At 41.0% G+C, this 13,258-nt stretch overlaps 1 protein-coding gene across 10 annotated transcripts in view; it reads right to left on the bottom strand.

Annotated features, from left to right (window-relative positions):
• Positions 1–13,258, bottom strand: part of PJA2 (praja ring finger ubiquitin ligase 2) — a 74,749-nt gene that overhangs the window by 16,835 nt on the left and 44,656 nt on the right. For all 10 annotated transcript variants that reach the window (XM_075932036.2, XM_075932038.2, XM_075932035.2 and 7 more), the window contains 2 exons: positions 10,662–10,847; positions 8,102–8,213 (listed from right to left, as the gene is read on the bottom strand). In XM_075932036.2, the coding sequence (XP_075788151.2) occupies positions 8,102–8,213; positions 10,662–10,847 (298 nt within the window). The remainder of the gene's footprint in view (positions 1–8,101; positions 8,214–10,661; positions 10,848–13,258) is intronic.

The following is a 13,258-nucleotide window of genomic DNA, read 5'->3' as shown; positions in this document are numbered from 1 at the left end:
ACAAAGAATCATAAATATGGCAACACCTAGAAGTATGCTGGTAACAATAAAGAGAACACTGACTAGAGAAAGTGCAATAGATAAAATGGCAAGTTTCAAACGTATCAGCTCTCCAATAAGCTATTTAATAGCTTATAAGCTATTTTTTCCTCCTTCAGGAGATGCATTTACATTAGTTCTAGACTTGCTTGTAGATGCAGAACAATCCTGATGTCCCTGATAACATAAAACTAGAAAAAGGTGTTGATATTTTAGCGAGGGTAGTCTGAACCCTGACTATTGTAGAGGCTCCGTGAATATGGTACAGGTAGGACTTCCCTGGTCTGGCACCGTTGAGACCTTACAGGTCTTGGAACAAGGGAGTTTGCTGGACCTGTCAGGGAGTGGAAAAGTAGGGAACAGTCTTCCTGCTGGGGTCCTCTCCCCAGTCACCTAGCACTGCTGCCCCCAACCCCCCAGCTGCAACAGCAGCCCTTGCAGTGGCCATTGCTGGCTCTCACAGCAGCCCCATGGGCTGTGGACTCTGTGGCCCCACGAATTCCGTCAACCAGGGCAGCCCCGCTACCTCCACAGCCCCGCTGGCTTCTCTGCCCAGCCAGCTGTGGGCTCTGGTGTCTCTCAGGCTCAGCAGCCCTGCTGGCCCTGTTGACTGTGCTCTACTCCCAGCTGCCGGCAACCTCTGCCACTGTATTCCAGAAACAATGCTGGACCAGAGAGTCCTGGACCACAAAGGTTTAACCTGTATTGTATCAACACATACATTATGTCAAAATTGGCAACATAATACAGGATTGCTAACTTGGTGTACCCAGAAGCATAGAGTCCATATCTTTAAAGAGGTACTTGAATTTATACATGAGAAAAATAAAATCTCACAATGGGGTATTTGAAGAAACAGAGAAGTAATGTACGTGCCCTAAAAGTGTCAACCAGTTATTAAAGACCTCTATGCTGCTGACACACCCTATTGGGCATTTCTGTAATGCTGACAAAAATCAATTGTACCAGGCTCTTTTGTTTGCCATAAGGTTTCAGACAACCGAGACCTAATTTTAAACCTAATTTTAAACACTGATACAGTCTAAGGGAATTGTCTTTCCCTTTTGTCAGATATCCAAATTGACTAGATAGGACTTGTGTCGCTCTCAGACTAAATAAGAACTTGTTTACAGTCATCCATGATTTACTAAATGGACAGAATGCTGAACACAGCTCCCAAGGATACTACCATAATCATAGCAGCGCTCTTAGTCAACCATGCATTCAGCCCCACAAGGATTGCCTTTAAAGGGCTCATACTTTTTCTCCCCTGACAGAAGAGCTTAAATCTGTTGCACACCAGTACTACAGACAATTTTTTGTAGACTCAACATCCCCAGACTTCTGGGTCAGGTATTAAGATCATCTGGCAAATGAATACAATTACAGATACAACAAGATCATCTGGCAAATATAATCAACATGAAGGATTTTCCCTCTACATGCAGGCTCCCCCTATTTTTGAGCAAAGTAGCAATTCAAGTTACCTCTGTTCCCCAGTCCCAAACCCCCAACCCTGGTAAAAAGAAAACCTCTGACTAGGCAAAAGACTGACTAAGTTAGGAGGGGGAGATGCACTTCTCTCTCATACCACACACACAAGAAAAACACTGATGGAAAGTTAAGGTAGCTATTAACTATTCTGCAGCTCCCTATACATTAGGGGATACCCCTTAAAGAACAATGTTTGTGCAAAGCCCTGACAATTTGTCTCCAACTGAGATCAGGTGTCAAGGACCTGGGTGGAGCTGAGCAGTAGAGGGCCTGAAGCAGATGCACAGGTATGACTTGTTTGTATGATCCTAATTTCCAGTGGCTCTCAGGATGGCATGGGAACAAAATCACTGCTGATATAAAGGGAGTTACAACCTCTGCTCCCTGATGAAATGATGTGAAGAATAGTCATGAAGGGGTCCTGGGTTTTTCATTTCTCAGATCTCCTGCCATGATATACCCAGGAGAGAACTGAAGAGCTCCATGATCAATAAATTAAGGAGTGAGCTCTAAAGATTTAAAACATTCTCCTTGGTATTATGACTCAATGTGGATTACAAATCAAGAAGTCTATTGAGTTCAACCCTTTGAATTAATGGATCGATACTCAAATGATATTGCTCCTGCTCTACAGGATCACATACCAAGTACTCACTACAGTAATTATTTTACAACAGTACATTGCACATCTAAAAGCACCACTTATGCACTTATTTTGTAGAATATAAAGTTGAGGTACCTAGGACCACACGAATTGCTATACTGGGTGAGACTCAGTCTTTGTAACTCCGTATCCTGTTTGACAGTGACCAGCATCAGCTGCCCCCCATCCTGCAAAAGCGAAGAAGCCCACAGCAGGCAAGTGTGGGATATTCTCACATTAGGTCTCATCCTGACCTCTAACATTTAACCTTTAATCAAGCTCCATCTCATCCAATTTTTTATGATCATGATTTATACATATAATTGTCTACTAGAGCAAGGTAATTAAGACTGTGGATTACATTTGCCTCAGGGGCTTGCTATGACCCTTAACCTAACCCCTCTCTCTCTAGCATTAATGGTCAAAGCCTACTGAGCCTCTTTTATCATAGGCCAGAAAGGGAGCTGGTGAGAAAATTCACAGTTTGTTGCCCCTTGAGGGTTAATCGGAGCAGTTCAACTTCCTATCCCACCAGCAGTCTGTCTTCCTTCTCAGGGGCATTTTCCTATAGTGAATTGGGGACTGGAGGAAACCCAGGCCCACCCTGTACTGTAGGTTCTATCCCAAGGACCCTAATGGCAGCAGGTGTTGGCAGTGTTTTCCCTTCACAGAATCACAAAAACATAGCACTGGACGGGACCTCAACAGATCATCAAGTCCAGTCCCCTGTCCTCACAGCAGGACCAAGCACTATCTAGATCATCCCTATCAGGTGTTAGTCTAACCTGCCCTTAAATATCTCCAGTGATAGATTCCACAAGATCCCTAAGCAATTTATTCCAGTGTTTTACTACCCTGACAGTTAGGAAGTTTTTCCTAATGTCCAACCTAAACCTCCCTTGCTGTAATTTAAGCCCATTGCTTCGTGTCCTATCCTCAGAGGCCAAGGAGAACAATTTTTCTCCCTCCTCCTTGTAACAGCATTTCACTTGAAAATTGCTATCATGTCCTCACTCAGTCTTCTCTTTTCTACACTAAACAAGCCCAATTCTTTCAGTCTTCCCTCATAAGTCTTCCCTCATGTTTTCTAGACCTTTCATCATTTTTGTTACTCTTCTCTGGACCTTCTCCAATTTCTCCACATCTTCCTTGAAATGTTGTGCCATAATTGGACACACTATTCCAATTGAGATCTAATCAGCTCTAAGGATGTTAAATTGTAATTAACTGACTAGTCGAGTAGTCGATAGAATTTCCATTGACTACTCAACAGGCACTTCTGCATTCTTCCTTTGAAATGTACAAGAGCCTCCACTGGAATGCAGAACTCTGCATGCAGCCAGGGCTGGTGCGGTGCCTGCTTTGAAATGTACAAGAGTCTTTCACCTGGGGCTCTTGTGCATTTCAAAGCCATGGAGCCAGTGAGGGACTCAGAGTCCCCCACTGACACACCAGCTGCATGCCCTGCAGTCAGCTGGGGAATCCCTATCTAACCCCAGGCTCCGTGCGCTTTGGTATTTTAAATGGGCAGCCCCGCACAGCTAATGCATGGCTTAGCTTTGCAGCGCTGGCGCTTTGAAATATCCCTTCCTCCGCACCCCCTTGCTGTGTCTATCTGATAGAGGCAGCAAAAGGGGGGGGGGATTGACTAGTCGATTAGGCAACTGACTATCTGATAAGCATTTGCTTATCGGATAGTCAACTACTCCTTAACATCCCTAATCAGCGCAGAGTAGAGCAGAAGAATGATTTCTCATGCCTTGCTCACAACACTCTTGTTAATGCATCTTTACCGATACAATTCCCTGGGCCACTTTCCCATGATTCCCTCATTCACACCTCCTTCGCCCTTACCTAAGGGCTTCCTTCCCTGTAGCTTGTTGATATTTATACTTCTAAATTCTCTGGTAACACTGCCTGTCCTCTAGCTCCTTCCCTCAAGACAGATTGGAAGGAGAGTTTTTAAATAGTATGAGTGGGGCCTTCATTGGGTCCAGGTACCTCCATTAGGCTAACAACCTCAACTGATTCTTTGCAGGTTAATTGGAGTCAGGATAGTTTTGCCTTCTACTACTTTCTTATATCTTTCTGGTCAGAGTCCATCTCAGATTGTGAATATAACAAATTTGCCTAAATTCCCAGAATAGTTTAAACTGTATGTATATGAATGTATCATTGATTATCGACTCTTAATTAGGAACAGCAAAGTAATTTTGTTCCCTATGTAGATATTTACTGACTGGCATTAAGTCACCCCATAATATGTTAAGCTAAATAGATAGAACTCCTTGAATTTTTGTTTTTTAAACCTTTCATCATTCTGGTGCTATTCCCTCAACCCTCTGAAATGTATTAACTTCCTTCTGGAATTGTGAACACTAGGATAGGAAACACAACAGTGCCAAATACAGAAGTAAAGTAATGCCTCTATTCCTACTTCAGATTCCCCTGTTTATGCATCCTAGGGTCATACTGGCTCTTTTGGCCATAGTGACACACTTGGAGCTCATGTTCAGCTGATTATCTACCATGACTTCCAAATCTTTTTCTGTCACTACTTCCTTGGATATAGTATTCCATCTTGTAAGTATGCTCTATAATTTTTTCCTAGATGTACATATTTACACTTACTCCCATTAAAGCTCATATTATTTGCGTGTGTCCATTTTATCACGTGATTCTGGCTGTTCAAGACCAGTCCTCTTCTTCATTCACCACTTCCCCCAATCTGGGTGTCATCTGTAAACTTTATTAGAGATGATTTAATATTTTTTCCAGGATATTGATAAAAAGGTTCAACAGAGGATCAAGAACTGATTCCTGTGGGATCCCAGGGAAACAGATGCTTGATGATGACTTCCCACTTATAATTACATTGAGACCTAGCAATTATCTAGTTATTAATCAATTTAATGTATGCCATGTTCATTTTATATCATTCAAATGTATTAATCAAAATGCTATTCGGTACCCAGTAAACTCTCTTTTATTCTTTAAGTAGCGGCAGATCAGTTGACCCACAAGCCAAATGAGCAGTAGGATGTAGGATCAGAGTCTATTTTAAGAACAATTACAGGACCACCTTCCCAAAGTTTGCATCTGACTTAGATGCAGACAAGATACCAAAGTGTGTGATAAAAGTAAACACTGCAAGGTAATTGCCTTGCAAATGTCCAATACTGAAACAATATTGAGCAATGTGATCAATATAATTGGGCTATGGATGAATTGCTCTAACCTCTATGGACATATGGATCGCATATGTGGCCTAATACAGGAAGCTGCACCACATGAATCATGGTGCTGGTCTGCAAACCTCTTAAAAAGGGAGAAGAAACCTTTCCTAGCTCTGGAATGGCCCTGGTCATATTTTATGATATCTTTGTCTGGGAAAAATCAGAGGAAGAGAGACAGTCTCTTCCCTCCTGGAAGAGAAATCCAAATCTAGCCAAACAACAGCCCATGATGGCTAAGAATTCTGATAAAGCTGTGGAGATACAAAAGGTAACTTAGGACTTACTCTCCGATGGGTAACTGTGGACTTACCCTCCGATGGCCAATTTTTGTTTTTTCAGAAAACTGACAAAACATTACATTCCTTTAACAACACTAAAGCTACATTGTGCTCATTGGGTATTTTGTAACTCCAGCAGTAAAGAGACTTCAATCGCCATCAGCAGTTCTTCATGTCAGAATATGCCATTAAAAATCAATCAGGACTTCTCCAGAAAGGGGCTTAAGTCAAGCAAAAGGTCTTCTGGTCCTAATTGCACCTAGGCAGTCTATCTTTCTTCTGTTTTGAGCAGGCAGTCAATGTGAATCTCTTTCTGTAATCAGCATTCCAGTCATCATTTTTCAAGTCATCTCCCCTCCACTTGGGGAGGTGGGCTATCCCATCTCTTCAGATCTTGGGAGTCAACATCTATGAACAAGTGAGCCCTAAGCACTGTGGGACTGGATAATGCGTTTCCATTCCCCATTTCTTCGTTTTCTGCAGGTGCAGACTCTTTCAGATGGTCAGATGCCCAGTAAGGGGTCCGACAATCTGTGGAGGTCCCTACTGCTGAAACAGAACTCATGGACTGCTCCAGAAGAGGTACTGGTTCAAATTAAAAGCTTCTGGCCAGCTGTGTTTCTCTTCCTGAATGACTTGAAGATTTTTTTAACATGTCCTTCCCCAACAAGTCTGGGGTCACGATACAGGTTCCCTTCACCACTCCACAGAAAGTTTTTAATCTCAGTAATGGCTCTACACCAGGTGAATTACTATTAGTAAACTAAACCTAGGAGTACTACCAAATAAAGTTCAACTCATAACTGGACACAGGAAAAGCTGCACAGATAGCACTATGGAACAAGACATAAGATAAAAGCCATTATGAGTGCTCTGAATCAAGTTCCAGGCAATGAAAAGGAACTGAGGCAGGCAGGGGTAGGAATATCACCTGTACAGGTACTGCTAACCAAGTTTTCTAGCTTTGGTGTGCTGGACTAGTACATACCTGAGTGGAATACCTGGATGCAAAAACTTTAAGAAAAACCTCCAGACACAGGGATTCTACAACCTCCCTTGGTAGCTTGCTTCAAACCTGGCCAAACAACAGCCCATGCTGGCTCAGAATTCAGATACAGCTGCTGAGGTACAAAAGGTAATTGAGGACTTACTCTTAGAATTTGAAAGTATTCCCTAATATCTCACCCAAATCTTCCCTGCTACAGATTAAATTGATTACTTCTCATCCTGGACATGAAGCGCCATCAATCATTGTGCATATATGAAGACACATCGTGTCCCTCTTCAATCTTTTTCTCCAGACTAAACATACTACATTTTTTTAAACCTTTCCTTAAAAGTCAGGTTTTCTAAACAAGGTATCAGTTTTGCACGTCTCCTCTGGAGTTTCTTATTTTTCCACATCTTTATGTTTGAGTGCCCAAAATTGGATGCAACACTGCAGATGGGACTTTTACAGTACATATAACATGCCTGTTAATACACCCTAGCATTATATTTGAGTTTTTGCAATTGTCTCACACTGCTGGCCCATATTCAATTTTTGGTGCATGTGACGGGGTGGTGGGGTTTGAAGGGAAAACCCCTGCTCCCCGCACTAAACACGCACTTGGCTCCAGCACGGCGGGGAGCAAGTGGCTATGCCGGGCTTGCTTGGAAGCCGCGGCATGCGCATGAGCAGGAAGCCCCAGCCCTGCCACTCCAGGTGGGGATGGAGGCACCGGCCCCTGAAGAGAGGGCACCAGCTTTCAAAAGGGAGGATCCTGGCCCAGGAGAGGGAAGAGGGAACAGAGAGCCAGAAGGAGGAGAAGAGGTGGCATCCCAAGCCAGATGAGGCAGCAGGACTAAGGATGAGAGGGGCAGTGGAGCCACGGAAGCCAACGAGAGGGAAGGAAGCAGTTCAGGACGGGGCAGGATATTGCCCACAGGCCGGTGAGTTTTGTTATGGACCCCACCGGCCGAACAGGTAACGATTGAACCTGTTCTTAGGGTCCTCGGCTGAGACCTGGAGTGAGGGAGGCCCAGGTCTCCCTTCCCTCTCAGAGCATTGGTCTTTCGGGACTAGTACCAAAGGTGTGAGGAGGACTCTTTTCCAAACTGGGGATAAGGGCGACAACAAACTATAACAGTCCACGATAGCATGCAGCAGTTCTGTCACCTAAACAATTATTTACCATTTTTGTATTTGTGTGGGATTTCTCTCTCTTATGTGTAGTGCATTTCATTTTTCTTTACTGAATTTCATCCTTTTGATTTCAGACTAATTATTCTAAATGTACTCTAAACAAAATAAAAAATCGTTGCCTTTAGGCGCCTTTAAGTTTGTCTGCAGTTCATAGTGACATCGTTTTAGTTATTTAACATGCTCAGTTTTTCATTTTACACAGATCTTAGAAACAGTATTTCAATACCTCCATGGCCTGTGCCAAGCGCTCCTCCAGTGCCATATACGTGAGAAACTGAGGATCCACGTAAGAAATGGCTTGAGCTACTCCTAGGCCATCACCAAATTCATCAAGTAGTCTGAAAATATCAAAAATACAAAATGGAAATGGAGCCTGCATTTTAACTGCTGTTTTAATAATATTTAATTAAAAATGACTTTCATTTGTTAGACAAAACAAACAAACCCCAATGAGAGAGACAAGGTGTGTGAGGTAATATATTTTTACTGAACCAAAGACATTGATTCAAAACAAACAAACAAATTAACCCATCCTCCTTGTCTCCCTAATATCCTAGACCTGACACAGCTAGAACGAATGTATAAAAATACTTAGGCGTTCATAACAACTGGGATAATGTACGTCAATTAGAAGATGTCTGTGAATCAGTTAGGAGTGAGACCATTTGAAAATGTTATGCTTCATGTCTCTGCATACAGACGTTCAGACAGACAAAACAATGTGTCCTGTCTTGCTTGCAAGGTACTTACATCATCATCAGAACAAGGAAAATGAACTATTGAAGAGATCAGATTTGTAAAATTTCTGCTTAAAATTCTGTTTTTTCACATGTTGAACACTTGTAATTTTTTAATGAAGACTATTTGAAAAATTCAACATGCTGTCTTTTCAATAAAGGACTGAAAATTAATTGTATTTTTTCAGACTCCTCCTCACAAAGTGATCCTTCAGACAAACTTTGCAATAACAAACTGGATGATATTCTCAGGTTAAAAAAATTGAACACAAAACCACATACCCTATGACTGTTACCAGATTCTCCATGAAACTCTATGAATCTGTTTAGATCTAATTTTTTTTCCCTCGCCTTAATCTGATTTCCTATGCATCCCAGGCCATGGAATTGAATCCAGATACAGTTTATTGGGCTTATTACAAGGGTGTTTCACTCAAGCATAACTTGTGTTTGGTTGCCTTTCCGGAAGAAATTAGGATGTTAACATGTACCCGTGTACATGCGTGGACGCATCAGATAACCTTCACAGTTACATGCACGCACACACACATACACCCCCCCACTACCTCTGTGTCAGCACCTCTTCTACACCCTTCCTCACCTGTGCTGCTGCATCCCACAGAGGCAGCACTGTGGGTGGGGGAGAGGGGGCGAGGGAGAGAGACAAATGGAGCCAGTACACACGGAGAGCTGACTTTCACGCCAGCTCCCTGTGGGTACGCCAGCTCCCTGTGGGTACTGGCTCCCACCAAACCGACTGCCCCCTTGCCCACTGCTGCCTCTGTGTTACAGACAGCATCGCAGGAGGATGGGGGCGGCAGGCAGGAGCCGGTACACATAGGGAGCCAGCTTTAGATCTGGCTCCCCAGGAGTGCCAGCTCCCATGGAGCTGCTTCCTCCTGATAGAGGAGCAGTATGGGGGAGGGAGGGTAAAGCCGGTGTTTGTGGAAAGCTCCCCACCTGCCTCCTTGCATATAAAATGTGTAACCACTGAAATTTTTCAGTGGTTACATGTTTACAAAAATAAACGTATTTTAGCATCCCTAGAAGATACGCTTGAGCCAGTCTCAATTTAGACATCAACAGATAAAAAATGCACCACTTCCTGTGATAGTTTGTTCTACTTGTTAATTACCCTCATTGTGAGAAATGGATACTAATTTTTATTTTCAATTAGTTTGGCTTCAGATCCAGCCACTGGTTCTTTTAAAGCCTTTCTATGCTAGATTAAATAGCTCTTTGGCATCTATTATTTTCTCCCCAGAACTTACTGATACACTGTAATCAAGCCATATCTCAGCTCCTTTTGGATAAGATAAACTGATCGAACTCCTTAAGTCTTGCATTATATGGCATTTTCTCTAGCCCTCAAATAATTTTAATACTCTTTTCTGCACTCTACTTTTTCAATGTTCTTTTAAAAATGTGGATATCAGATTATATGGATTAGTCATATGAATGGTGTACGGAGGTAAAGTCTTCTCTCTACTCCTACTTGAATTATCTAGGTATTTTCCAATATTTCGAAATAAAGAAGAAACTTGTTAAAAGAGCATCATAAAAATGACTTCTACGTGCCTAGCACTGAAGAGAGAAATAAGAGAAGGTTATAATGTAGATCTAAATCCCTATAATTGCAAAGTAGTAATGGCAACATAAACATTACTAAGATCATATATACTTCAACATTCAACTAGATTCAAATATTTATGTAATCAAAAAAGTGCGTAAGAAAGATTTATAGAGGGCATTTATTAGTTTGGAAACAAATCCAAAATTATATCTCCAGGATTCCCAATTTGAAATGTGGTGTATCAGAACTACCTTAAATTTTAACCTGATCAATAAGACACGATGTCTTAGTCTTCTTGTTGGAAGAAACAGTACATATTGCAAGAAAAGCCTGAAACTGCAGTATCAGCAGCTTGTTTAAACAGAGAAATGATGCTCAATTTGTGGCCTCCTAAATATACCATGAAGTGCAAGATGACAGAATAACTAATTGTTAATAGGTTCTTGCACAGATTGTTAATAGGTACTGATGCATACCTCCACTCCATGTCTAAGTCTTCACTCATACTGGAGTCATCCTCAAGGTTGTTGTTCCCATCCAACATGAAAAATCCTGGATGCACAAAATGGCTAACTGGATCATTTTCCTCATCACTGCTACTTTCAATTTCTTCATGGTACTGTAGCCAAGGAATCTCTCCCTCCTCTAGAGAGGTCTGTTCCCTACAAACAAATATTAGAAAAACTGTAATAATCAATATAATTACTTAAGTAAATATAAATAATGGAGAATACTTATTTTACTCTTAAGGGCTGGAAATGCACCTCTCTCCAACTCAGAAGATTTAGACTCTGAATCAAATGATGACTGCCAGGATCCTAAAACAACAGCTCTGAGAGTACCCCCTGATCCATTTACCAAAAATCAGTCCTGTAAGAGGCACAATTTAGAGTTCGTAGAATTAGGCTGGTCCCCCAAGATGCTACAGAAATTAGCATATTTGCTGCAGAATTTGCAATTTTGGTGCAGCCAGAATCAGGCATTTGTCTATCTCCCTGCCCTTCCAGGACCTGCTATCCTGCTGAATTTTGCTATTCAACTGTCCCTAGAAGAGGGCAGTTAACTGGATTACAATGCATGCTTTTTTAAATGTTTCATGGAGCCAGGAAGCGAGAGTGACCAAGCTTGCAACAGAGGAACTGAGAGAACCAAAATGGTAGGCTGGTCAATGGGATGCTAGAGAATAGCATTCCAGTTCCTCTGCTGCTATTAATACCAAGCAGACAGAGAGAGGAACTCCATTTTCTCAGATTTGTATATGTTGTTCTATAGGAATCGGGGGAAAAAAATCATAGGTAAATTATGGTTCTAAGGGAAAAATCAAAAATTAATAATTTTAAATTTACACTTTGTTTCCCCAAAATGTGTTCTTTTGTACAGGATTAATAACGGGGGGAAATTGATACTTTGATCATAACTCTTTTGGATTGATTGTGTGATGTCTAATCAGCATAATATATGTTTACAAAAACCTCAAAATTGAACTGGCTAACAAAGTATATATATGTGCAGTCATCAGTATGTGGGAGTGGAATTAAGGGTCTATTTGGTTCTGCTACTGGACTTGTTGAATGACCATGAGTGAACTTATTTTTATCTTTATGCTTCAGATGTCCTTTATCTGAGATTAAAAGTACCTACTCCTAGAAGGGATAATATGGAATTATTTTGAGATATTTGTAAAGTGCTTTCAGATCAAAATTGCTATAAGTGAATGAAGTGTGATTCACATAGAGATGGATACTGAGTAATTTAAGGTACAAATATATTCTAGTATTTTCAGCTTCTTAACAGTATGTTTTGTGTCATGTTCACTTTTGGTTTATCTTTTATAAACACTTGCATTCCAATTTCCAAACTTGTTGATGTTTCTCTTCTTCTATTTCCACCTGACTGAATAATATGCTTATCTTTGGGGACCTAAAATCTACTGTAGTGGACATGCAAAAATGCATCAGCTACAGATATTAATACACTACCATACCTATGCTATATTAATATACTATTTTAATATAGCTGTTCCTTTGGCAAATCTCTTGTGAAAACAGCTTCCATACATTTAAATGATTCTGGAATCCAAATACTAAGTAGGAGTCAGATGGGGAATGGAAGGATACAGCATTCTCCCAAGCTCCACTCACTATTAGTCCAAGAACTACATACTACTGTTGCCAAAGTGAGATGCTTCGCATACTAAATTGAGAGGATAACAATAATAGGACTGCCCTCCTTTCTTGCATGTTTTCATCAGTAATGAAATACTTAAACTAACATTTAAATCAAGCAACTCCAGAGTTAGCACACCAGTTAAATGAAGAAAGGGTGCTCAGAATTCTTAGTGCTATTATTTCAGGGTACCTAGAGACCTAGGGATGCAAAACTGCATTGGTTACCCTCTTTTTCAAAATTAAATATCCAGCCTTTAGAGTAGAAAAGCTAAACTGTGTTTTAAATGAAAGCTTAGATTCTGGAAATCAAGATGGGGCTACTACAGGAAAAGCACCAGCTCCAGCTGTTAGAAGCAAGCCCAATTAAACAACTGGCACACATCTCATCATAGTCTGGCACACAATAAAAGGAAAAGCATAGGATTTAGTGTCTGTTCTCATTTTTTGCCACAAGTGTATAGCTACTTGAGCTAATAGGTGCCAATTTCAGATCTCCTGATATTGTTTCATCTGCTAGGAGATAACTAAACTCTGCATTTTACGTTCTGAAGTAACTTCACCTTTAGCATCATACAGAATCCTGAATTTTTTTTTATTAGAAAGATAGTGACAATTTGGAGAAAGTTCAGAGAAAAATCAACCTCAGCAATCAGAAATTCACTTAAGACTAAAGAGCCAATATGTTAAGGATGTAAAAATCAAGAAAGAAAAGTTCATTAGGACAGTACCGCTACAACAAAGAGAAATGAGGTGAAACCAACAAAGCAATGTTAGGCTAAATTTCAGGAAGTTTTTTACATAATAGTTCAACCTGTGCACTCATCTCACAAGATAAGTGGTGGAAACCCTGCAATTTGGACAACGGGAACTTGGCTGGACTGTGCCTGACTAGTACAATGTGACAC

This window comes from Pelodiscus sinensis, chromosome 6 (genome assembly GCF_052426305.1).
Source record: "Pelodiscus sinensis isolate ZL-2025 chromosome 6, ASM5242630v1, whole genome shotgun sequence".
NCBI lineage: Eukaryota > Metazoa > Chordata > Testudines > Trionychidae > Pelodiscus > Pelodiscus sinensis.
This window is presented reverse-complemented; position numbering and strand designations above follow the sequence as displayed.